The sequence below is a fragment of the Eptatretus burgeri genome, chromosome 1, assembly GCF_056783735.1.
Source record: "Eptatretus burgeri isolate ZD-2024b chromosome 1, Ebu_testis_v1, whole genome shotgun sequence".
Lineage (NCBI taxonomy): Eukaryota > Metazoa > Chordata > Myxini > Myxiniformes > Myxinidae > Eptatretus > Eptatretus burgeri.
In genome coordinates, this window is record NC_140961.1 from 157,834,028 (window position 1) to 157,860,690 (window position 26,663).

Sequence of the window (26,663 nt, forward strand, 5' to 3'; positions counted from 1 at the left end):
TTATTCCAAAGGCGGGAAAAAAGAGGAATGAAAGAGTGAAGATGAGCAGTGATTCGTGATTTTGGTAGTTTTACCAGAAGGGGGTTGTTGGCGGACCTTGAGCGCCCTGTGGAAATGTGGTTGGGACAAATCGCAGAGAGAGCAGGGGGGCAAGGCTGGAGAGGAGACGGGAGAAGACAGAAAGACCACCGACCAACCTGCGGTGATTGAGTGAGAGGCCCAAAGACTCAGCTTCATTGCGGGAGATGGCAATGATCTTAAAAGCCCTGGTTTCGACACCGTGAAGGCGAGAAGGTGGGAGGCAGGAGCACCAGCCCAGAGGGAGAGCAGTACTCCATCAGGCTACGGACAAAAGCTTTGTAGGTGGTCAGGAGCTCAAGAGGGCCGAGGAAGGACTTTGCACGACGGAGGATTCCCAGTCGGCGACTGGCTTTTGAGGCGAGGTTGGAAATGTGACTTTCCCAGGAAAGGTCATGGCAGATAGTGAGACCCAGAAGCTTGAAAGAAAAGACTTCTACCAGAGGATTGTTGAGAAAGTGGATGGGGGGGTTTTGTAAACGGTCCTTTCGAAGAGACATAGTGAGAGTGTGAGATTTGTCTGGATTGAAAGACATGTTCCACGTGTTGGACCAGTTTGTGATTTTATCCAGATCTGCAGTGAGCGAAGAAGCTGCTGCTTGCCGGTCTGAGGGATGACAGATGGTACGGCAGAGGGTTGAGTCATCGGCAAAGAGAAATAGAGGATTTTCCAGAGAGTCCGAGAGATCATTGATGAAAACCAGAAAAAGAACAGGGCCCAGAACGCTACCTTGAGGAACTCCAGCCTGCACAGGAAGAGGGGATGAAAGAACTCCATTTAGGGCCACACGTTGACTGCGACAGGAGAGGAAGTCTGCGAGCCATGAGTGGAGATGGCCTTGAATACCATGGGCAGAGAGTTTGGTGAGTAGGGCAGGGTGCCAGACTGTGTCAAAAGCACGTGATATGTCCAGGGATACGGCTCGGATTTCCTGTCTGGCATTGAGGACCTCCATCCATTGATGGGAGAGCAGTAGCAGCATATCTAGGGTAGAGTGACCTGGTCTGAAACCAAATTGATGATTGGAAATCAAGCCATTGGAGAAGAGGAAGGATTTCATGTCTGAAGCGATGATGGATTCCATAACCTTGCTGATGATTGGGAGAAGGCTGATTGGTCTGTAGTTACAGGGATCTGTTTTTGCACCTTTTTTATGCAGGGCAGTGATGTTAGCAGATTTCCAAGCAGATGGCAGATGACCTTGGGAAAATGAGAGGGTGAATAGAACAGAGAGAGGGTGAGCAAGAGCAGAAGAGCAGGCTTTGAGGACACGTGGGCTGATGCCGTCTGGACCGGTTGCAGAATCTGACTCGAGGTTTGAAAGCAAGCTCTCCACCTTGTCAGGAGAAAAGGATACAGAGTCCAGGGACAGTTGGGTGCGACTGGGTAAAGTGGGTAGAGATAGTGATGGGTTTGGGACACAAGATTTAGCTGCAAACACCGAGTTTAGACATTCAGCTTTATCACGTGTGGAATCAGCAGTGCGGCCATTTGAGGTAAGGGAGGGGATGGAGGGGGAACATACACCAGAAACAGATTTGATTAAACGCCACCAGGATTTTGAGGAGGGAGAGAGGTTTGAGAGTTCAGACTTGAGATGAGAAAGATGTTGTTTTCTGGCTCTCCTGAGGGTAGCTACACACTTGTTCCGAGCTTTGTGGAAAGAACTGAGATTGCCCTCAGTTGGGTTTGCTTTCCATGAGGCAAAGGCAAGTTGTTTCAGGACAACTGCCTCGCCACAAGCTTCAGTAAACCAAGGGCGGGAGGAAGGGTAAGACAACTGAACACGAGAGGGGATAAATCTGTGCATGAGGGAGAGCAAGTTTCTTTGAAAGAATTCCCAGGATGAGTTGATGTTTGAGAAAGTAGTGATAGGAGACCAGTCTGTAAGTTTGATGGCTGCTCGGAGACCCTGCCAGTCGGCTTGAGTGAAATGCCAGACTCGACGGCGGTGAGGTGGTTCTCTGATAACAGCCAGAGAGATGTCCACTTTAATAAGGACGTGGTCAGAAGAACCAATTGGAGCGAAGGAAGAGCAGCAGATATTGTCAGGGAAATTTGTCAAAATCAGATCCAGAAGAGATGGAGTACCATTGGTTGAGATCCGGGTCGGGAAGTTGACCGATTGAGTCAGTCCCAATGAGTCACAGAAAGCTTTTGCTGATGTCCCATGGCAGGTGAGAGAGGTACCCACACCTAGCCAACTGGCGTGATGACAATTGAAGTCGCCACATAAGAGGAAGAGAGAGTTTGGATGAGAAGATAGAAGATGGTCCATGTTTTCGGAGAGTGAGGTGTAGATGGAGTCATCACTGTTCGGTGGACGGTACAGTACACATATAAACATGAGGTGGGAGTGGAGGGAAGCCGAAGCCAGAGGTATTCCTGGGGGTGTGGGGGGGGTGAGAGCAGTGCAGGGAGAGTGAGGAATAGAGTCTTTGATGAAGAGAGCAACACCTCCACCAGGACGAGGCTCAGGTCTGTCATACCGTAAGAGGGAGTAACCAGGGAGAGATACTTGGGAGTCAGACACGTCTTGGGAGAGGAAAGTTTCTGTTAGGCAGATAATGTCTGGTTTGTCAGTGGCAACCTGCATGGAAAGATCTGAAAGGTTTGAGCGAAGGCCCCGGATATTTGAGGTCCACACTTTTAATGAAGAGGTAGGGGAGGAGGCTTTTGGTGCAGGAGGTGGAGGGGCGGGGAGGGTCGGACGAGGGACGAGGGGGGAGGTAAGGAGGGTTGCTGAAGGAGTGTGGGGTATTGCAGAATAGCGAGGGAGGGGGCCGAATGAGGAGGAGAAAAGGCTCTGTGGTGCTGTGAGAGAGGGGGGACAAGAGACAAGGAAGATGGCAGTTGAGGATTTGAGGAGGTGGAGTGAAGAGATGGAGGTGAGAGGGCAGTGGAGGGAGGCAGGTTGGTGGATGAGAGGGGGGGCAACTTAGAGAAGGAAGAGTGAGGGGGATGAAAGGTGGGAGAAAGGTGAGGGGGGAATTTTTGAAAGAGGTGAGAGGGAGGCTTGGAGGGAGAAGAGTGGGATGGTTGCTTTGAGAGTGAGAGTGAGGGGTGAGGGGGGTGAGTTGGCACTGAAGTTGGAAAAAAAGAATGGTTGATGGAAAGCGAGCATCCATGGCAAACTCTGGTTTTAAAAAGTTTTAGGTCAGAGATACGTATTTAACACAATTCTTGATGGATGCAATGAAGGCGAATTCAGAGCATGGAGAGAAGAAGCGCTGTAATAGTTGGATTTTTTAGGCAAGGAATGAAGGAGAGGTCGAAATGAGAGCAGTCTGTTAAAATAGCAGAAGAGTAGTGCATTGTGAAACAGTAAAGAGTACCACATGTGTGAGAGAGGAAGATGAAGCATTATAAGATCGTTTTTGTTGTTAATATTAATGTATGAGAGAGTTCAACAGATTAGGTCATGGAAGTGTAAAAAAAAAAAAAAAAGAAATCGAGGAAGACGAGGAGGAAGTTAAGAGGAAGAAGTAGCAGAATCGGGAGAAGGTTGTTGTTGTTGTTGGGTTTTTTTTTTTTTTTTTTTTTTTTTTTTTGAGATAAGAAAGAGATTAGTTGGGAGAATGGGGGATATTTGGAAAGTGGGGAGGATGAAAATTGAAGGTAATGGGGAGGATAGAAATTGAAGGTAATGGGGAGAAAAAACAAACAAACAAAAAAAAAAAACGATCGAACACCAAGTGGAACCGGTAGGCCTCAAGCCTAGGACTAGGCCTCAAACACCAGGTGAGAACGTCGACATAAATACTCACAAAATAGCACGATTTTTGAAACAAAACCGAACTAGGAACACACATTAACATGTAGGTGAGAAAATTAAACAGTTAAAACGGGACAAATAACAACCGGAACTTAACTTTGAGAATGTCAGCAGGGAGCCCCGAAGGAGACCTCTTGCCGCTCAAAACCGGAACCGGAAGTCTTGATTAGCAACACCCTATTTTACTTTTCGTACCTAAGCATATCCTATATATCCAGTCACAATGCTTTGTTTTTGAAGGTCTCTCTCGATAAGATCATTGGGTCGTGGTATTCAATTATTAACTCTACCACCGGAGGTTTAGGAGGTTGTTTTCAACTCTTTCTGTCTGTTTGTTTGTCTGTTTGTTTGTCTGTTTGTTTGTATGCAGGATATCTCAAAAAAATTGGAGATGGATCTGGATGAAATTTTGTGGACAGGTTCGTTGTGTGACAAGGATGAACTGATTAGATTTTGGTGAAGATCTGGATCTGGCTCCTAGAATTTTTAAAGTAATTTTTCACCATTGAGAGATCTGGCCAAAAACGATATACAGCTCAATATCTCAAAAAGTTGTGGAGGGATTCGGATGAATCTTCGTGGACATGTTGGGTGTGTGGCATTGTTCAAGTTTCCATGAGTTTTCTTGGACTTGGATATTGAAATATTTGCAGATATGCCAATGGATTACTCTACATACCTTGTTGTGCCTTTGTGTGTCTCACTGTTCTGAGATGAGGGTTTACATCATGCCAGGAGGTGGTTCGTGCTTTCTGCTCTTCCTTGCAGAACCTTTACTTGTCCAATTGACTCAGTCCTGCAATCTTCTTAAAGCTATTTGAGTCATGTCCGTGGTCTTGGGCATTTATAATGGTTTGTTCTCCATCCCAGTTGCGCTGATCTCTTCTTAGCCATTCCAAAAGCCGCATTTGATGATGCCCAATCTGTCTAACTCTTTTTTTTCTCCCTTCCTGCTCTTTTATAATTTTCCCAGGTGTTGGTGTATATTTGTTGACATTTCATTTTATATTTGACTTGGGGCTGGCTGAATTGGTTGCTGTTTCAGTTTCATGTGTGCCTTCTTCCATTCACACCTGTCTTTAGAAGTTTTTTGCTTGCTTGGTTGGATAAACCTTCTCTAGTTTGTTATCTTCGTGTTTGCTTACAAATTGGAATTGGTAGTCTATTGAACTTTTTACATACTCTGCAAATTCCTTTGTTATTACTCTGTGCACCTTGTTGAGTTCCATCAGGCCACTACCTCATTCTCGTCTCGACAGGTACATTCTCAGGATGGACTGATTTTTGTCGAACATTTTGTTGATATTGAGGAGTTTCCTTGTTTTGATATCTAGCTTAGTGATTTCCACTTGTGGCAGTTTATTATTCCACAGCCTGACTGGAATACTGGTACAGCTAGTTGGTTAATGGCTTTGATTTTGTTTCTTGGATGAGATATGTTTTCAGGATCAGTCTCGTTCTATACAGATTTTCTTTGGCATTTGTTTGGCACATTTGTTTGTAACATTATTGGTGGCCCTCTACTACTCCAAGTTATTTGTTTGATGCTTTGTTGTCTCGCTCCTGTATTGCTGTAATTAGGTCGAATCTTAGGTTTTCCGTTTTTGTTGGTTTACCTTGTTCGAATGTGCACTCGGCACACTTATCGAGACAAAATTCCATTTGAATATCGTCAGAGTACTGTTTCACTAATTTGAGTTGTTCTGCCAATTTTTTCTTGTTTCGTGTGAAAAGTTTTAGATCATCAATGTACAGTAGATGTGTCACCTTTCTTGTCTCTTTGGGTGCTCTGTTATTGGATGTGAGGATTTATCCATGTCCTTGCTCATTAATGAGGTTGCTCAGTGCGATCCATGTCTTCCTCATTAATGAGGTTGCCAGACAAAAGAGGGGAGGCAAAAGGCTGTCTCGCTAGATGATTTCACAACATATCTTCACTGCTGGTTTTTCGATTCTTTTCCAAGTGCTGTAAAATCAATGTGATATTCCAGAGCTCCATTGTTTTCTCAATCCGTATGATTATTCAGGGATTGGTCTTGTGATTTCTCCCTTCTCGGGAGGTGAGCCAAGGTTCCGCCCTTAGGGAAGTGATGAAAAGTTCCACCCTTCTCGGGAGGGAGAAGTCTGTCTGTCTCTGTCTGTCTCTGTCTGTCTCTCTGTCTCTCTGTCTCTCTGTCTCTCTCTCTCTCCCCCCACCTTGGCACTTCACTCGGGGGATATTACAAGACATTGCATGTACGATTCCTGCCCTTAAACTCAAACTATTTGTCAGAACACACCACCTTCTGAATGGAGCTCTGACTTTAAACAGACAATTCTTTAGCTACATTTCCATACTTAATCACATCAGCTAACCAATCGTACACCGACCGTTCTACTCAATACATTTCTATCTGTTCTAAGGTAATATCTATATCCCCCCTACAAATTTCTCATACCCCCCTCCCCCTATAGAAACTGCAGCTCCTGAAAGGTTTATTGCAGAGGCAACAGCTCCAGCCTTAAATCTTCCATCCTCAGACCTAATTAACCTCACAAAATAAATTGTGAGGGGCTGTGGGAAGTGAGTCACAGCTAACTTACCTAACCTCATTATCATACTACTACGTAGGTTGCAAACATTTAAAAAAATGTACAATTTTACATCCAATTATTCTTCCTCTCATCTCCTTGCTCTGATGTCCTGGGAGAGAATGGCTTCCAAAACATAAAAAACAGGCCTACCACAATGACAATTTACTTTAATCAATAACCCCACTACTTGACCATGTCACCATTGGATGCTACCTACTCCAGCTATCAGCTGAGCCCAAATACCAAATTTCAAAACTACCTATCAAATTTCACAGGCTACTTGCCTTCCATAACACATGTCAAATCACACTGGACTGAGTGTAACATTCCCTCATTCATACACAACACCATCTACCTTCAAATTCCCTGCAAGGCCATGGCTTCATCTTTTAGCACTAAATGTGTGGCCCTCAACTCAGCAGCGAGGGATGTCCTGTATAAACAAGGTGGTGGGAGGTACTTTAGGCTGTGGTGCCTGCAGTCCAAAACAAGTGACCTGACGTACGACTTCTTTGTCAGTCCCTCGCCCCTCAACTTCTCGGCTTCCGGCAGCCAAATAGCCTCCTTGCTCCATGTTCCGCTGGAGAGGGTCTGCAGAATGCAGGTGCCCTTTGCCTCAAGTACTCCTGGCTTCTCCCCAGTTCTCCAGGGGTCTCCATACCCACTGGTCACCCAAATCAGAGCTTGCTCTGATAGGCCACCAAACTGCAGACACAAACGGCTGCCAGGGGCAAGCTCCCTCGGGAGGGGTCACAGTCACTGCTCCTCCAGAGCCTCATCTGTACCTGTGGACACACACACCTTCCCAAATCACAAAACTGCAAATATCACTCCCTCGACCACAGCCATTCCAATCTCCAACACCTACAATACAGGGTACAGGGTATCTACCCTATCATGGCCTGCATATATCCGAATCATCACAAACACTCAAACAAAACAAAATCTTAGGTAGATGTGAGTGGGTTTTTGTTTTTCATTTATATATTCACTGCTTTTGAAATATGCACATGGTACATGCTTGGAAGCCTCAGAGGTGCATGTTTCTGCCTGCGCTGTCACTGCTGATTTTCCAACAAGCGATGGATGAAACCGATTAACAGCTAAGGGTGTGTGAAGCATTGGGATTCTCATGTTTGTACTATTTGTGAATGAACACGTTTGCAGCTGTGGAGGAACTCTGTGAAGGGTTTGAAACAGCAAAGGGCTTACCTTGTGTAGCCTTTTATGGTTGCTTTATAAAGCTTTCTTCGGCGCGAAGAGCATCGGAGGAGTCAATTTGTTTATGTTGTCCTCGCTACCTGGGTTTAATTGATTAACTGAGAGCTATTTGGTTATTCCCTCCATTCGCAGGTGAGAGATGTGGGTGGTTCTTTGTTTTTCACACACGGATGTATGATTCGTATTCTTTTTTTGCATACTTTTTCAGATAAGCTACATTGCCACATGCAAATGTCTTAGTGACAAAAAGGAATATCCATCATTTCTTCGAACTGTACCAAGCGATGCTTTCCAGGCTACTGCAATGGCTCGCATTGTATCTCATTTTCAATGGGAATATGTTGGAGCATTGCATGATGATGATGATTATGGAAAGCAAGGAATTGCTCAATTTGCAACAGAAGCAGAGAGCAAGGGGCATTGCCTCTCCTTTCGTGAAACTCTACCAAGTGTTCAAGAATTTAGTAAAATGGAAATTATTGGTGAGTAAGATTTTTTTTGTTTTTGCACATTATATTGTAGCAGCTGCCAGTGACACACTGCTCATTTGCAGTAGTTTGTTCTGTGTCACAGACTGCAACTTAAGCCGGAGGTACTTTTTTAACTGTAAAATCTTATTTCTCAGCTGCAAAATAATCATCATAAACTGTGGCTGTAATGAAAGGCTAAATGTGGTGGATGCATGGAAGGTGCCCCCTGTTGGTCAGAACCTTTGCAGCAAAAAATTACGGTGTGAAACCAGTGTTCATGGCCACCGTTCCAGTGAAGCGGTGCGATTCGACATTAATGCCAAATGGTACAGATTGCCAGTTCAACACTCGATAGGAATCCACTCCATGCTGATGAAGGCCAGTGAGCCAGAAATACGTCTATGGATCGATTCCCAATGGATGGGCTGGCATTATTTTCATAAAGTTGGTTGAGTGAGCTCCAGACAGCAGTGTAGTAGCTGATACACTTTATTTGCAGCGGGTGATTCTGTGTCTCACATACTGTAGCTCAAGCTGGGATTACCAATTTTAACTGTAATCTAATGTTGTCGCTGGTCTGCTCGGTTAAGGTTAACCCCCCTGACCCAAATTGTGGTGACGGGGTGTTAACACCACCAGCCCAGAGAGCCAAGCGGTTCTTCTTAGCAGGAGGTGGGTGAGCACGCTGATCCTCAGAGATTATAACATGCCTGGGAGGGGTGAGATGCGTCACTGGCCGAGCAATGGAGGCACAGGGAAGCACAGCACGTGAGGGGGGGGGGGGTTATATTCAAACCACATGACAAATATACAGACACATTAACTAAAAAATAACCTTGGAATTCTATGACAACACCACAATGCCCCATGTTTGGTGACATGTAACACTTAAGCACACAGTTTCCCAACATAACTAATTACATCATGATGCCTCCTACACGTCGACGGACCAAACAAGTCCATTAGATCCTAACTTTCCGATGAAATTCCTCCATCTACCCCAACAACAGTAACACAGCCCCCCCTCCAACCCCCCCAGAATCATTGCTCCTGCAATGTTCGATGCAGGTGTTACCATTCCAGCCTTACCACTTCCCGACTCACACCTAATTAGCCTATGAAATAAATTAGGAGGGGCTGTGGGAAGCGAGCCGTAGCTAACTTACCTATACTCCTTGACATTCTACACCCCTTAAACACAACAACTGAAATATTTGCAAAACTCTTGGTTCCTTGCTCATAAATCCTGGGGTGGGTAGAAAAGTCTGAAAACGCACAAAAATCGATTACGGGATAAAACCTGAATCCAAAAACCATTTTAACATCTGTAGAACCTCCTTCTTAAGAGTGCGTTCCCTGGTGGATGCTACAATACCCAACGTTACCTGCAGAGCCATCCAAATTTACCTATTTCAAATTTCCACGAACCCTGTCTCTCTGGTACAGGTTCGTGACATGGATCAAGTGAACTTTCCCTCACACATTCATAAATAAACCCAATATCAATCATTCATTCCAACCCTGCAAGACCATGGCTTAAATGTTATTACACACATGTGTGATCCTCAACTAGGCAATGAGGGGGGGGGGGGGTACCATACAACAAAAATGGTGGGGGCTCATCCGGTCGTGGCATCTGCAGTCCAAAAACAAGTCGCCCGACTTATGAATTCTCCCCCCCCCCACTTCAACTATTCGGTCACTGACAGCCAAACAGTTCTTTTGCTGAATGCCTCACCGGGGAGGGTATCCTCACCATACAGCCTCTTTCGGCCTCATATGGGTCGCCAGGGATTTCTTTACTGCTGGACGCCCAATCAAAACTACCCACCAACGGATCTCCACTTCTCCACACCATCCAGGCTCTCTCACAGCCTCAGACACTACCAGCTGCCAGGGACAAATTACCACAAGGGGAGCTGCAGTTACTGCTCCTCCAGAGCTTGATCCATTCCTACAGACCCACATATCTTCCCCACCCACACAATCCAACATCTGATTTCCTCCCCCACTGTCATTCAATTCTCAAGCATTGCAATGCAAAAATGGTGATCGTGTTCCAACACTGCCATGGCTTGCTAACATGTTATTATCGGCATTCACTCTCCAAACACAACTCAATTCGTTACACATAACAGATATCAACTTCACAAGACAAGTTTGCTTTCCAAACCAATCCCTTTTCCGCTCATTGAGTCACTCTCACCCGCTCCAATACCAATTACTCATTTCCCAATTTCTAGTCAAAATTTAACCCTTTGGGCAGAAGCATCAAAAAACTTTCCCTTAAGTGCAAGTCATTGCAGGCTAGTTGGGTCGAGGTGTGTCATCCACTCTACCAATTTTCTTCTCACCCTTTTAAGCCACCCCTCTGGGTTTGTTGCTTTCAAACTCCCTCGATCCCATACTTATATATATTTTTAATTTATATCTTTAATTTTTTTAATTTTTTTAATTTGTCTATCACTAAAAAAATCTTGTAGATCACCCTGATTTATGTTTGGGTGTAGTTGTAGACTCCAAGGGCACTCTCAATGAGGTAGGTGTCAAAGAATCAGACCAGCCACATGAACTTTGTCCATAAACATTCTTGTGAGCGGCAGCAGTATCGATGCCTGCTCCCCCTCCAGGACCTGGTAGACCCAGATTTCTCTCACCCACTCCAGAAGCCTGCACCCTCCTGCGGGATCTGGCAGACCCAAATTTCTCTCACCTGTTCTCAGAAGCCGACCCTGGGCTGTTACGCTCGTCGGCTCAGCTGCCTGCAATGAGAGTTGGAGTGAGTTGAGATGTGGTTTGGCCTTGTGCCACTCTTCATGTTTCTTTTCATTTTCCCATACCACAATTTACTTGCACGCACTTTCTTTTTAGCTCCAGTGAGCCCTTGCTGTACTTGTTTGGCTTGCTGCCGGTGCAGCTCACCTAATTCAGCTTGCAGAGCTCGGGTGTTAGCCTGCACATGCTCCCGGCAGCTGTGATCGCTGTGCAACTTGGCTTTGAGCTCAGGAAGAAGCTCTCTCATGAAGATTTTTCATCACTTTCTGGGTTTCGTTCACGAAGGACAGCAGTTCAGTATGCAATTCCCTGTTTTCCTGGTGTAGGCTATCAGCAGAGATTCCTTACAAAGGTCATCTTCCTTATTCATCTCCTTATTGCCTCCAATCAAACAATCATCATCAAATGGTTCATTCCCCATGACACCTTCCTCAAATTTAAAGTCCCTCTCATTTGGCAAAATTTCTGGAGTATCCTTCTTAACCACCAGAATGGATTCCTGGGGTACATCAGCCACTGCAAGTTCATCCAATGAAAAATGCTGAATATCATCTTCATCAACAGAACCCTCAACATTTGTGCCAAGTCGGGGCATTTTCCCCTCAAAGCCCTCTCTCGACTCACCCCGGTTCATTTTAAGATGAGCTTCTCACTCAACCATGGAAAGTTACAAATGCTACAACACTCCTCAACACAATCTCCCCCCCCCCCACAGGATTGCTCCAATCCGGGCTCGACAAAACAAACATCAGGAATTGTCTTCCTGTGAGTGCCCAGTCCAGGTAGCAGTGCTTCAGGAAGATGACTTTCCTCTTCCAACACCTTCACGACTTCAACGTCAGTTTCCTTCACAATATCCAACGTACAATGATCAAAAAACATACCTGTAGATCCGTTCTCAACTGCAGCTGTACCATCTGCATCACAACAATGAGAAGCACTAAACTCGTCACAATCCTCTGCCTTAACATTATCTCCACTACATTCATAAACAGTGGGTAATTGGCCTTCAAAACTATCAGTGAAAACTGAACTCTGAGATTGGCCCTGTGAATTCATTTCAAAAACATACTTTCACACTGGTTCATTTGACAAGCATCCTGCCCTTCCTCTTGGGGTCCATCTGTTCCTGTTAACCCATCTTGAACTTTTTCAAATTGTGCAATTCTCTCTCCAGAGTTTACTTAGCAAGCTCACTTTCGATCATTTCCGAACTCGTCGCTTGCTCAGTACTTGGCATGTCAACGTCACTTTCGCTCTCCTTCACTACATGTCCTGCAAATGGTTCAAACATTGGCTCTGCCTAATCTGTTCGACCCTGTTCAGTAACCTCCATATTGTCCAAGTGCTGCAAGTCCACCCCAACTTCATACGAGTCAGTCAGCCCAAACCTGGTCTCAAGCGGACCATTAACATCACCTTTGAGCCGAAGAAAAAACTTTTGGTTCTATCTCCTCTCCCTTAAAGGTCATGTCCCAAGCATTCAGCTGCTCCTGTAACATCTCATCCATTCTTTCTCCATTCAATCGTGGCTCCCACAAGCCTTTATCAACCAACACCCTCTTTCTTTTCCAACATGGGTTTCCAAAATTTGCACTAAACCGCCACCCTGGCCTTCACAAAATTCCAAACCTTCTACCGCGTTGCATTTTGGCATCCACACAGATGTGATAGCCCCCCAGGCCCTTGCTTTGCTGATCCAATTTCTTCCTTCAACTTTTCTCTCTTTCCTTTAACCGTTTTCGTCATTTCTTCATGGCACCCAAATCTCCCTTTGTTTCCTCCTGTCCTTTCTTTATTTCCTTCATTCCTTGTCTGAGTGTATCTTCTTCTCACTTAATCGCTGTTATTTTGTTTGTCACTTCATCCTTATCCATCTTCATCGCGATCCAAACACCTTCCACATACTCCTTCACCCCTATCATTTCCTCACGTACTGGTCTGATCCCATCTGCCATCCTCCGGTCCATCTTCTGCATCTCACGCTTTACCTCCACCAGCCTGACATCCATGCTTTGCTGCCCCTCCTTTACCTTTTCCAGCTCCACCTTCTGCTCCCTTTGACTGACTTGATTTCCTCCTAATTAGCTGTCCGCTGTGTTTGTATATTCCCCTTTATTTCATCCCTCAGTTGGTTTTGTCCTGCTTGTATTTTCCCTTCCATTTTATCCATTTTTGTTTGCATATTCCCGTTCATTTGTTTTATCATTTGGTTCATCATTTCCCATATCTGATTCATCTCAGATGGCATTAGCCAAGCCAATCTGTGACAATTGGGTGTGGATTCCATGGGAACCGCGATGTCCTCTGGGAGGGGAGTTTGGCGGTGGGGTCCCCCGCTCGGGATGGGGGAATCTTTTACCCAATCAACGCAAACCAGTTCTAATCTCGACGCGCTTCTTTCATTCCTACTACCTTCCCTCTGAGCCACCATTTTGTGCTCGTCTGCCATTTCCCACATGTGTTTAACCTCCTCAGAAAATATATATTTCTCTCCGTTAAATTTCCATGCGATCTTTTCTCCCAACACCAATTATCCTGGTCAACAATTTCATATCCCCTCTGAAATGTTGTTCAGACTTCAAATCTTGCACTCCCAAAGGAGTCGGGGGGGGGGGAGGTGGGGGGTTCATTTCCCACTCCTGATCAACAAATGTCACAGGTCTATGTGGTTAATGTTAAACCCCCGACCCAAACTCCCAAAATCCAGGTTAACCAAGCGGTTCTTCTTCGGAGGCGGACACGTTGATCCTTGGAGATTATTACGCGCACGAGAGGGTGGGGCATGGCACTGGTGGAGCAACGGAGGCATGGGGAAGCATAACATAGGGGTGTTTCTACTCTAAACCCACGACAAATACACGGACACATCAACTTAAAATAACCATGGAATTTAATGACAATATTAATATTTCCAAGAGTAATCCAAAAGGTAATGATATCATGAGAAATAAATCCTAAATCTGAGGCGCCTCCACACACAGACTTAAATACAGACAAGGGGAAAATGAAAGAAAAGCAAATCCTCCCTTTATTTTGGCACTTGGCTTGGTCCATAGATGGTCTTTATGGAACTTGGAACTGAGGTACTTCGTACTGCACATATAGACATGCCAAAAAATTGGCACCAAGCCGCTCTTTCGCAGTGGAAAAATGTACGTCAGGCAATTGTTGAACGGTTTTCCACACTAAGGTTCAGAGACGCCATGCAGCTGCTTCGTGCATCGATCATACTCACTGACCAGCTGTTTGACAAACACGAGACTCTGGTGCCCCCCCCCATGTTTTTGCAGGGTGCATGTGGTCTCGCAGCAACCTCTTCTGGTTAAGCTCCCAAAATCTAGAATCACTGCTCATCTCTACTCATTTGTTCCTCTTTTTTGCTGCTCTGGAACCAACATTTGAATCAATAACTCAAAATTCGCAAAATGTTCTTCAAGTTCGCCACCATCTCAGAACATTCCCCATCAAAAACCATGATATTTTATACCCCTCTAACAGTACCCCCATGAAATTTTTACCTTCACCGAGGAAGAGGATATTGCGTTTGTTTGTCTGTCTGTCTGTCTGTCTGTCTGTCCGTCCACACAGAACTTTCGGGTTTTTCTCCGCAACCGCTTGTTGGATTGAGACAAAATTTTCAGCATTGGTGTGACTAGTCATGTAGAATGTCATAATGATAATTATGACGTCAAACGTCATGTGGTGCAGCAGCCATATTGGAAAAAACAGTAAAAAAAAATTTGACCTCTTTATCTCTGAAACCGTATCAAGGAAAAAACTGAAACTTGACACATGGCAAGTACTTAATATGGGAAATAAGTGTGTTTTTTAATGATGTCACAGGTGCCTTGATTATGACGTCATAATTGCATATGCAGAGCACTATATCCGATCAGTATGAAAAATTTTGAGGGTCATCTCGGGATAAAATGGTCCACAGAAAAAATAACTCATTACGTCATTGGTCACATGATTGGGCAGCCATATTGCTTTGAAAAAAAAAAAACCTTCAAAAATCTTCTCTGAAGTGGCTGAACAAATCGAAGCGAAACTTTACACATATGACCGCCTGTCAAAGAGGAACAAAAGGTTCACCCATATGATATCATAGGTCACATAGTTGGCAGCCATATTGGATATACCCTAAAACCTATAAAATATGCCACTCAAAAGAAGTCCTGGCAACGGTCTGCAATCAAAGATTGCACCTTTTCTTGTTTTTCCAGTTTTTCTTTACGAATAATTTCCTTCCATATCCATGTTGTTCGCCTCATGCATACTGTCATGGCCACCAGTCATCCCCACACCGACTGTTTGTCTAAGTCTCCCTCTATATTGTCCTACAACTCTGCTGTTGGTGCCCCCCTCCCCATACTGTATATTTTATCCTGTTACATTTTCATCCATTCAGTGTACTATGTCTTCCACAAGCCTTGATTATCTCTGCCTAAAAACAAAATCACATCAGATTTGTCATGTGTGGAGGCAAATATATTGCAGTGGTCACAGGATTCTAACCACCAACAAACCTCCAGGCTGAAAGGGGACTACAAATCACCATGTCCATCCCTAATTTGAGTAAATATCAATGGTTTAAGAACTGGGCTGTCGAGTATAGTCGAGTGTATATAACTGTGTATAGTCCAGCGGAGCTTTGTCGGTGGCTCACTTTTAAATGGCGCGTTAAATGCTCCATTCCCAAAATGTTCCTGCGTACAGGTTTTCATGGCAAATTCTCATGTGCTTGGAGTTCAGCATTCCCCCAAATAAGTAACTTTGGTCTCATATCATTCACTCAGGGAGGAATATGTGACTGAAAAGGAGAAGACAAGACAGACAGTGAATTATATCTTTCCCAACTGGAAATGTTGGTCACATTGTGGTGCTGTTTGTTGTGATCTGTGCATGTTGCATCTGATGACCTGGACAACCCTCAATCTCTACATTTGGCACACGTCAGTCAGGCAGAGGAAGAACCACCAGGGAGCTGTGTAGGATCAGTAGAACTGTGTCCCATTGAGTCCTGCAGCACCAGAGATGAAAGAGCTCCATTCATGAGAAGCAGCACCTGATGAACCCTGAGATGAAGGCCCAGCAGATGACACAGCAAGCTTACAAAGAAGAATGAGGAGGACCCAGCAGCTTCTGAACACTCTCCTTGACTCTGTAGCTCATGAAGACTCTCAGGAACTCCTAAAGACACTGTGCTGCATTCCACGTTTCATTAACTTCCCCTGACTCAGAGCACGCTCGTGGGTTGCACCAATTGGGAATGCACCAGACATGCTGCCATCTGTCATTCCTTTACCTGCCTATTTGGTGTCCTTCCAGTCTCCCCAATGCTTGCACTGTAGGCCGTGCTCATGATTCAACAGCAAGCCCATTAATTTCAACCCATACACATCATCGTTAAGTATCCAGATGTTTTCATGCCACGACCTATGCCACACTTGTCTTGCATTCTGTGCAAACGTCCCTCAGTTGAAAAGTAGAAGTAGACAGATATACAATGGGTGGGGGTTACAGAGTGCAAGGGAGGAGGAAAGGTGGGGTTTAGACAAAAACATTCGGGTCGGGAAGACAAGGGGCTCTCTATAACTTACACATTTTACGTATCTCCCACAAGGATTACAGTGCATGCTTATGGTGACACCCAGTGTGGAAATAACTATTCTAATCTTCGGCCAATTACCGCTCAGCCATATCTGGAACAATATACTTTGATTATTTTTCACGTCACGTTATGAAATATTCATTTCATTCGAATTTTCGTTTCATGAACATGATAAAGATGACTAATTAATTTGTGGATACCGCAGGTGAATATGTTAAAGAATCCAAAGTTTCAGTAATTGTTGTTTTCAGTGGACAGAATAGAGTTACCCCTTTTGCTGAGGAGCTTTGGCGAAGGAACATTACAGGAAAGACATGGATTGCGAGTGAGGATTGGGCAACTTTCCAACCATTTGCCTCTCAGAGATATGCTCACATATTTCAAGGGACTATTGGCTTTGCTTTACGCCAGGGTTCAATTCCAGGTTTTCGAGAATTTCTTGAAAATCTAAGGCCTTCATACCCAAGACAAATTCATGAAGTTGAAGCAAGACAAAACAAGGACAAGGACCATCACAATTTTGAAACAGCACGACAATATAACATAAATATGTTTAATAGTGCTGGAAGTAGGATATTAACTATAATGCACAAAAATACTTCAAATTCCTTTGATTGTGTAGCTGAATTAAGCCCTAATCAGACATTTTATTTCAATGAGAACTCAGCAGATACAATTTCCTTATTTGACTATTATGCAAGAGTTGCGCAGAATTTTTCTGCATTTCAAAAAAAGGATAAAAAGGTTAATCTGAAACGATTTCAAAACATTTTCATGAAAATAAACGTCCCAGCAAACAAATTTCTTGAGAAATTCTGGGAAATTACATTCAACTGCTCATGGAATATTGAAATGACAAAACGAGGGGCCTGCACTGGTCTTGAAGATTTGAGCAAATACGACACAGAATTCACGGATGTGTCTCACATGAGAGTGACCTACCACACATACACAGCTACGTATGCTGTTGCTCATGCCTTGCACGATTTGCAACGATGTGTTCCTGGTCTAGGCCCGTTTATTAACGGTACTTGTGCTGATATTGCAAACTTTAAATCCTGGGAAGTAAGTATTCAAACTAAACAATTATCTTAAATATCATCATAATATCAGAGTATGAAAATTTTAGTTTGTATGTTGTTGCTATAACTAAGGTGAATGTTGTTCAAATTTCTCTTGAACTTGTTTATTTTTTAATAACCCACATTTTTCATGGGTGGTGGATACCAACACAAAACTACGAATTCACCTTAAAATTAGGAACTCTGTCTTATAGTCATAAAATTCGCAATTGACGATCAACAATTGGCATAATACAAATACACTAAACCCTCAAATATTGCGGGGGTTAGGTACCTGGAAAATCCCGCGATCGTTAAAACCATGATCATTGAAACCGAGGGCCAATGGGGGATTCGGTTCCTGGGCTTCGAGGAAATATTTAGGAAGGTGGATTGCAGACAGAAACAAACAAACGTATTACAATTTAAATAAACATGTAAAAAAAAAATATATATATATATATATATATATATATATATATATATATATATATATATATATATATATGTTATTTCAGCATGCTAACAGTGAAATAAATATGTAAATAAAAAAATGGAATAAAAACAAACAAAACCACAAAACTTTACCCTTTTAAATTGATTACAATACAGCGAGGTGGGTGAGCATAAAAACATTACATACTCGTACTGTACTCTGCCATAAATAGAAAACACAATACTTAGCTCGGGACCATGCTGTTAGAGGTGGAGGGTGGAGTGGTGAGTGGAATTTTCTGATTGGAAGAGCAACATTAGCTTGAGGACAAAGCCACTTGCAGCATTGACATGTAAGAGAAGGGTAAGATGACCCTTAACCACCTTACCTTGAACCCTGATCTGTCCTGTTTGGAGAGGAAGGTATGAAGTCGCTTGCTCTTCCAGAATAATCATCATCTCATCGGAATTAAAGACCTGCTCTTGCATATATCCCTTTGCCTCGATTAGTTACATCCATCCTTTGGGACCATACTCTGTGCAGAGCGTTGGTGCTACCTCAGCAGTCTTCTTGGCTAATAGACACAATCTTGGATGGGTCGCCACTCCGACACAGGATACCACCAAGCAGGCACTCATTTTGCCAACCTCAGGAGGATGACAGGCAGAGTCAACCCTACATGGTATTAATTCAACAGCTGAGTGGGATTTGAACTCAGGATCCAAGGATCCCAAGCCCACCTCCCTAACTATTAAGCCAACACCAGGCATGATTAGTTACATGAGCTTAGTTACATGATTAGTTACATGAGCTGCGGTAACCACGGAAAATAAGGTTTTGAGAATGTGTGTTTGAGAACAGGGGTTCGAGTCTGGATGTCGGAAAATAAGGTCTTGAGAATGGGTGTTTGAGAATGGGGTTCAAGTTTGGACACTGGAAAGTGGGGTTTGTTCGAGCACGGGGTTCGAACATAGAGTTGGAAAATGATGGTTTATGAATGATGTTTGAAGGAAAATGAAGGCTTTGGAATGAGGAAGAGAACAAAGGTAAAGATTCTACCTGCAATCATTGACCTTGTAATGGTGGCCCACAGAAGTCACATTTTCACCTCATACCAACCGATCTAACAGTGTGCCAAATCACTGTGCGGATCATACGGATGATCCGCTGTGGCGACCCCTAACGGGAGCAGCCGAAAGAAGAAGAAGAAGAAGAAGACCAACCGATCTAACAGCAAGATCTTTTTGCCAAATGTCGTAACCATTTTCTGCCTTTTGGAACAACTAACTTTGTCCATTGCTTCACGTTTGGGCTCAGTGAAAACGGTTGACGAGAAACAACAGAAAGCTCATGATGGCAGGTAATCATACATGCACGGGATGCAAACAATGACTGAAAAACCACAATTCGCCAAAACGAAATCCCACACTAATGAAATTGGAACACAATAGGTTACCGGTATTGGACAAAATCCACAATATTAGAAACTCCGATATTTGAGAGTTAAATGTATTACAAAAACAACAGTACTAATCTACTATACTAAAAAGATAGAATATGTTTGTGTGAGTGTTTGTTTGTGTGTTTGTTTGTTTGTTCGTACTTTATAGGCGGCCGAACCGTTGGATGGAATGAGATGAAACTTGGCATGAGTGATTCTTGGGACATAAGAACGGACATAGGGGGGTCAAGTTCAAGGTCAAAGGTCACGGGGTCTAGGGGTCAAGGGTCAAGGTCACCGGGTAACTTCAATTTCTCAATTTCATCCGATCGAGATGGGACCAAAGCCATTCGACAGATAATCAACATTAAATGACACAGTTGATTGACGGCATTCACTTCGGACTTCCGGTTTTCGAGTTATGACGTCATAAATTGACTAAAACGTCAATTTTTCATGTTTGTTTGTCTTTTATAGACGGCCAAACCGTTGGATAGAATGAGATGAAACTTGGCATATGTGATCCTTGAGAACGGACAAAAGCGGATCAAGGTCAAGGTCAAGGTCAAAGGTCACGGGGTCAAGGTCACCGGATAACGTCAATTTCTCTATTTCATCCGATCGAGACGGGACCAACGCCATTCAACAGATAACTGTACCCGCCCATGGGCGGGAACTTTGCTAGTTAATACTAATTAACTTTATGATCTTCAAACAGGAAAATATAAAAAATAAGTGTTGATGCCAGAAGCAATATCAAGTCTACAATTTGTCGTACTGTACAACACAAAACTACGAATTCACTTTAAAATTAGGAACTCTGTCTTATAGTCACAAAAGTCGCAATTGCCGATCAACAATTGTCATAATACAAATAATACAAAAGAAGGAAGTCATAATACAATTGTCATAATACATGTCATAATACATGTCTATTCTGTCATAATACAAAACAATCATGACATTTAACATTCTAACAGCTTCCTAAAAGAGAGGAAGGTGCATCACTCTTCAATGATCTGTAATTGATTATATGCTGTTCTAATGAATAAAAAAAAATGTCCTTCAATCCAAGAAAATCTTAACTGTCATATGCTGTCACTCGAGATGGGTAATCAAGCTAACGCACCTCTCTACATCCATAGTGAGCTACTGAAAGGGTTCAGTCTCTTTAAACTTCCAGGCCTCACCATCAGCCGTAACCTCTCCACGGCTGATGACATATGAAACTGGCCTCAAAAGTCAACTGTTGGCCGGATATCCTCTCGTGTTCTAAGAAGTTTCTTAAAATCACAACCACTCAGCCTAGAATGCCTTTGTCTGTCGTAGAATAGCTTCAATGGAGAATAGAATAACACAAGGAACAGCAGAAATAGAAGGGGAAATGCCAACTGCAGGGCAGAGGGAGAAAATGGACAGACGGATACACAAGGGATATGGGTAATGAAGAGGGGTAGGGGAGAACGCAAGGGGTGGAAAAGATTGGTACAGAAGCAAAATTTTGGGAAGAGAGACGTCCGAATGTCGGCGATGGTGAAGTTATAGGCCCATAGCGAGAGCTTCATCGTAAAAGAGTTCAATGTGAGTTTGCGAATCAAACCATGACATGACATTTTAAAGGAAAGTGCATCATGTTTGAGCTATCCTGCCTGTTGAACTACCTATTTTTTTTTAATAGAAATGCAGAAAAATGTAGAATATATATATATATATATATATATATATATATATATATATATATATATATATATATATATATATATATATATATATATATATATTCTGTGATAAATGTATATTTTGGTTACACCTTATATCATTAATATTAGCACTCTTATTATCTGTGACAAGCTTATTTTTTGACTTTTATTTTAGCTTTTGTTATATATAAAGAAGGTGAAATTTATGACTAGCATGGGAGACCGTTTATTTTTTGATGTCAACGGAGATCCTCCCGCTATCTACGAGATTGTTAACTGGCAAAGAAATAGCACGGCAGCATTGGATATAAAAGTAATTGGTACTTTCGATTCATCATATGAAATAGAATGGCAGCTTCGGATACCTTCAAGTGGATTCACTTGGAATGATGGCTCAAGCAAGGCAAGTAAAAGTCATGTTTTTAACATTCTGTTTGAAATTTGTGAATTCTACTTTCCACATTCATACTCAAATGTTTGACAATCTCAGCAAATGTATCACCACCTTTTACTCCTCTTGACCTTCCAAAAAATCCTCACCCTTTCCAGCCATAAAATTATTTTATGCTTCTTTCCTTGTCATAGAAAATATAGTTGAACAAGCACAACCTTGAAACCCCCACTGTGAATTGTTTGGTTCCAAGAGATACCAATTTCCCTGAACCCCAAGCTTACTTACTTTCCCTTTTGTCCAAATTCTGACCCCATATACCCAATCCTGCTCCTCCCATGAGTAATGCTAAAGTCCTGGCCTTTCTACATTCCATAACATTTACCATTCTCCGTAGCTTCCCTGACCTTACCCTGTAAACGTCACGAGAATGAAATTTAAGCATATCAAGTGAACGTCTGCATACTACAACTGCAAAGTTAATTGACTGTTTAGTCCAAAGTTATTAGCAGGGTAGCATTAAGGATAAGTTATTAGCAGGGTAGCATTAAGGATGTAGGTTCGATGATTTGGTTGTACTGTACAGTGTGTGTTGCTTACATAGTGGTACTTTAATGCTCAGAGAGAGATGGCAAACCACGCATCATGACCCAAGGCCAAGAAACTGCTTAGGCAGAACCAACGCTTTGTCACAGTGTAGGGTACAAACATCAGTTCGGAGGAGTACAAATTTGTAATGAAGCCTGTAGTAAACCCACAAAAATCAATTAGGAGGGAATCTTTCAATCATGTTTTTATTTTTGAGTTAATCAGTTTGTTTTATGCATTTCCCTGTTGCAAAACAATGAGCTGTTTAAAAGCTGGACCAAGATTGAAACCGAGCCAAGTGAGCTCAGTTGTGAGTATGTATAACTCTAGACTATCCTACCAGCCAGAAGAATCTCAATGAGAGGCAATGGAGAGATAATCGAGTCAAAGAATCAAGGATAAGAAATAGCTTTTTCTAAAACTTAACTTACTCGAACTACACTGTGTTCGGAAAGTATTCACACCCCTCGACTTTAGTCACATTTTGTTGTGTTCCAGCCTGAATTTAAATTGGATTCAATATCAATTTTTTTTCACCAATCAACACATACTACCCCATAATGACAACGTGAAAACATGTTTTTATAAGTTTTTTTTACAAATCATCTTAAAATGAAATTCAGAAATGTCTAATTTACATAAGTATTCAGCCCTCTGAGTCAATACTTTGTCTAAGTGCCTTTGGCAGTGATTAGTTCTTGGGTATGTCTGCATCATCTTTGCACATCTGGATTTCGGGATTTTCTCCCATTCCTTATTGCAGATTTGCTCAAGGTCCATGAAGTTGGATGGGGAATGTCGATGAACAGTAATCTTCAAGTCTTTCCACAGATTCTCAATGGGATTCAAGCCTGGGCTTTAGCTGGAACACGGAAGGACTTTCACCTTCTTGTTCTGAAGCCATTGCAGTGTTGCTTTGGCTGGATGATTGGGGTCATTGTCCTGTTGGAACATAAATCTTTGCCGCAATCTCAGGTCTTTTGTACTCTGAAGCAGTTTCTCCTCAAGGATTTGCGTGTATTTGACTACATTCCTTGTTCCCTCCATCCTTAAAAGTCTTCTGGTCCCTGCCACTGAAAACCATCTACATAGCATGATGCTGCCACCATGCTTCACGGTAGGGAAGGTGTTCAATGGGTGATGGGTTGTGCTCGGTTTCTGCCAGATGTAATGCTTTGCATTCAGGCCAAGAGTTCAACTTTCATCTCATCAGATGACAGAATCTTTTGCCTCATGCTCTCAGTCCTTCTCTTGCCTTTTTTAGAAATCCAGGCATTGTCACGTGCCTTTTTCTCAGTAATGCTTCTGTCTGGCCACTCTCCTGAATAGCCTGGAATCGTGAAGTGCTGCAGAGATTGTTGTCCTCCCGGCAGGTTCAAAAATTAAGAGGGACTTTAAAAAAATTTGATCATGGCATTCATGCATCTCAGATATTCACATCTGAGCTGCCTGGAGTGACAAACTCATCTTACTGGCAAAGGCTTGGTTTGACCTGTATCACCAGACAGATAGAACAGTGAATGAAATCAACAGGATGTTGACTGAGGTAGTTTTAACCTTCTTCTGAAAAGATCTTGATTGCATCAAGACAGTCCACAAAGCATGCCATAAGCTTCCCACTGCTTAGCTAATGGGCATTGCTGTAAAGCAGAACGTCCTTCAATGAACTGTACAAGTCTTCAAGCAGAACTTGAAACTGCCTTTGCATCAAAGCAGATCGAGCAACAAGAAAATTCATTACTAAACTCAGAATTAGAAACATTAGCACAAAGGTTTTATTCTTGAATAGTAGAATGAAAATTTACCATTTTGGGGCTAATTTGATCTGCAATGCTTTTAGAAATCCCTTCTGTTTTCCAACGATTGCAGTGGCACCCTCTATTATCACAGAAAATATTTTTTTCTGATGTCAATTCCTCTTTCCTCAAAATGATTAACAAATGTTTTCGTTGTATCTTGCCATTGTGCCATGCATGGGTTTTAGACAACATAGCTCTTCTTTAACTTCAGCTGAGTCACAGTATCTTGCAACAACTGCAAACTGTGATACTTCATTTATATCCACACTGTCATCCAGCATGACACTAAATACAATGGCATCTTTTAATGTCACTGTCTGTTGTTTGGTAACCTTTTCTCCATTTTGCTGACGAGTCCCTCCACGGATTTTGCAGACAAAGGTACATCTTTAATTATGGAGATCCATCCAGTCATTGGAACCATACCCTGTGCAGAGTGTTGGTGCTGCTTAATCAGTCTCCTTGGCTATTGGACACAATCCTGGACAGGTCGCCACTCCGACACAGGATACCAGCAAGCTGGCACTCAATTTGCCGACTTCGGAAGGATGACAGGCAGAGTCAACCCCATCTGCTATTAATTCAACAGCCAAGTGGGATTTGAACTCAGGATCCGAGAAACCCAAGGCCACCACCTTAACCATTAAACCAACAACAGACATATTATGGAGATGATTGTGGCATTATTGGGCAAACCATTGAACAAAACATCTGAACAACTGGAAAAGAAAAGCCTTTTATATATTCCCCATCTGAAAAGAGCTTTCCATGTTTTGCAACACATTGCGATTTTGTAACTCCCCTCTGTAGCTTGATTTTAATTAACATGGACGTCAGTAAAGACACTGCTTTGTTTTCCGTACCTCTATATGGCCTGTTTGACTCCGCATTGTCCGCGTCATCCTTGAAGTTTTTCTCATGCTTTGGCTGAAAATGTCGGATACTTGATGTGCAGCAAACAACGTTCTCACAACGCAGAGTACAAACAGCACAGTCTTTATGTTGAACAAATGCTTATTCGTCTCTCCAAGAGGGCTGAAATGAGCGAACGTCAAACTCTGCTTTCTTTGGAACTGCCATTTTGTCCAAACAAAAAAACAAAAACACGTGATCAGTTCAACTTATCACGAGATTTCTTGCGAAACAAGATTGTCTGGGCCCAGTAAACATAATGCAGTCAATAAACCAATCGAATCGTTTTTCTTTCCATGTCAACGAGCTTTGTTTGGGTGTCCTGGAACCTGGTGTTGGCTTAGTGGTTAGGTTGCTGGCTTGAGATCCGAGAGTCCTGAGTTCAATTCCTGTTGTCCGCTGAATTACACCAGGGGATTGACTCAGCCTGACAATATTCTGAGGTGGGTGAAATGAGCCCCAGTGAGGCAGCCAAAAGTCTGCACACGAAGGGAAGAGTAATTGACGGATTTAGTAAATCTGGCATTGGTGTGGTGAAGGAATGATGGGCCGAATGGCCTCTTCCTGCACATAATTTCCTTGTAATTTCCTTGTAATCCTAATTTAGGCTTTACATCATGCGAAACAATGAAAGCTCAGCTCTTGCATTGTTTTTTTTTTATTTTAGAGATTGACAGAGCAGTCAAGTATAGGATATAATCAGGTTGGTTTTGTTTTTTTTCCCCACCTTAGTTTATTTTCCGTTAATTAGACTTTTATTGTGCATGCCACTCATAATCATATTGCATGCCATAAGTTGCCAACACTTCATAAAGAATGTAACAATGTGGATTGTACCTCATATAATTCGCTTTACATGTTTGCTTGAAGAGATCATTGTGTGATTGAATTATATTGTCCTTTTCTTTTGTCTGAACCTTAATCTGCACTTCCTGGAATGCAATCAAGTGCAAAATACTTGAAAATGGCATGACAGTAAAGACAAACAGGGAGATGGCCTCTCCTATTATTCCCACCTCTCGTCTCTCAGACCTCCAACCACCAACCTTCCCTCGACCCACACATTTTCCTCAAGGGATGATATCGTGGTTAAACTCCTAAAATCTCAGCTTCATACTCACCTGCACTCGTGTTCCTCTTTCTGTTTGTGGAACTGTCTCAAGAAAACTGTTGAATCCCACTCTACCAACCAATGCTTCATACTGGGGGTATCACACTCATCCCCAAACATTCTCTGGACCTTTTCTACCCCATTTTATATCTCTCTATATCTATATATATATATATATATATATATATATATATATATATATATATATATATATATATATATATATATATATATATATATATATATATATATATATATATATATATATATATATATATATATATATATATATATATATATATCTATATATATATATATATATCTCTATATATATATCTATATATATATATATATATATATATATATATATATATATATATATATATATATATATATATATATCTATATATCTATATATATATATATATATATCTATATATATATATATATATATATATATCTATATATATATATATATATATATATATATATATATATATATATCTCTCTCTCTCTCTCTCTCTCTCTCTCTCTCTCTCTCTCTCTCTCTCTCTCTCTCTCTCTCTCTCTCTCTCTCTCTCTCTCTCTCTCTCTCTCTCTCTCTCTCTCTCTCTTTCTCTCTTTCTCTCTTCTCTCTTTCTCTTTCTCTTCTTCTCTCTCTTTCTCTTCTTCTCTCTCTTTCTCTTCTTCTCTCTCTTTCTCTTCTTCTCTCT

The 26,663-nt window shown here is 42.3% G+C and overlaps 1 protein-coding gene across 1 annotated transcript in view; it reads left to right on the forward strand.

Annotated features, from left to right (window-relative positions):
- The window catches only part of LOC147035846 (extracellular calcium-sensing receptor-like), a 37,866-nt gene extending 14,409 nt beyond the window's left edge, over positions 1–23,457 (forward strand). The window contains exons 5-8 of the mRNA XM_085881640.1: positions 7,858–8,131; positions 16,717–17,576; positions 21,325–21,556; positions 23,393–23,457. Coding sequence (XP_085737766.1) covers positions 7,858–8,131; positions 16,717–17,576; positions 21,325–21,556; positions 23,393–23,457 — 1,431 coding nt within the window. The remainder of the gene's footprint in view (positions 1–7,857; positions 8,132–16,716; positions 17,577–21,324; positions 21,557–23,392) is intronic.
- Positions 23,458–26,663: the final 3,206 nt, after the last annotated feature.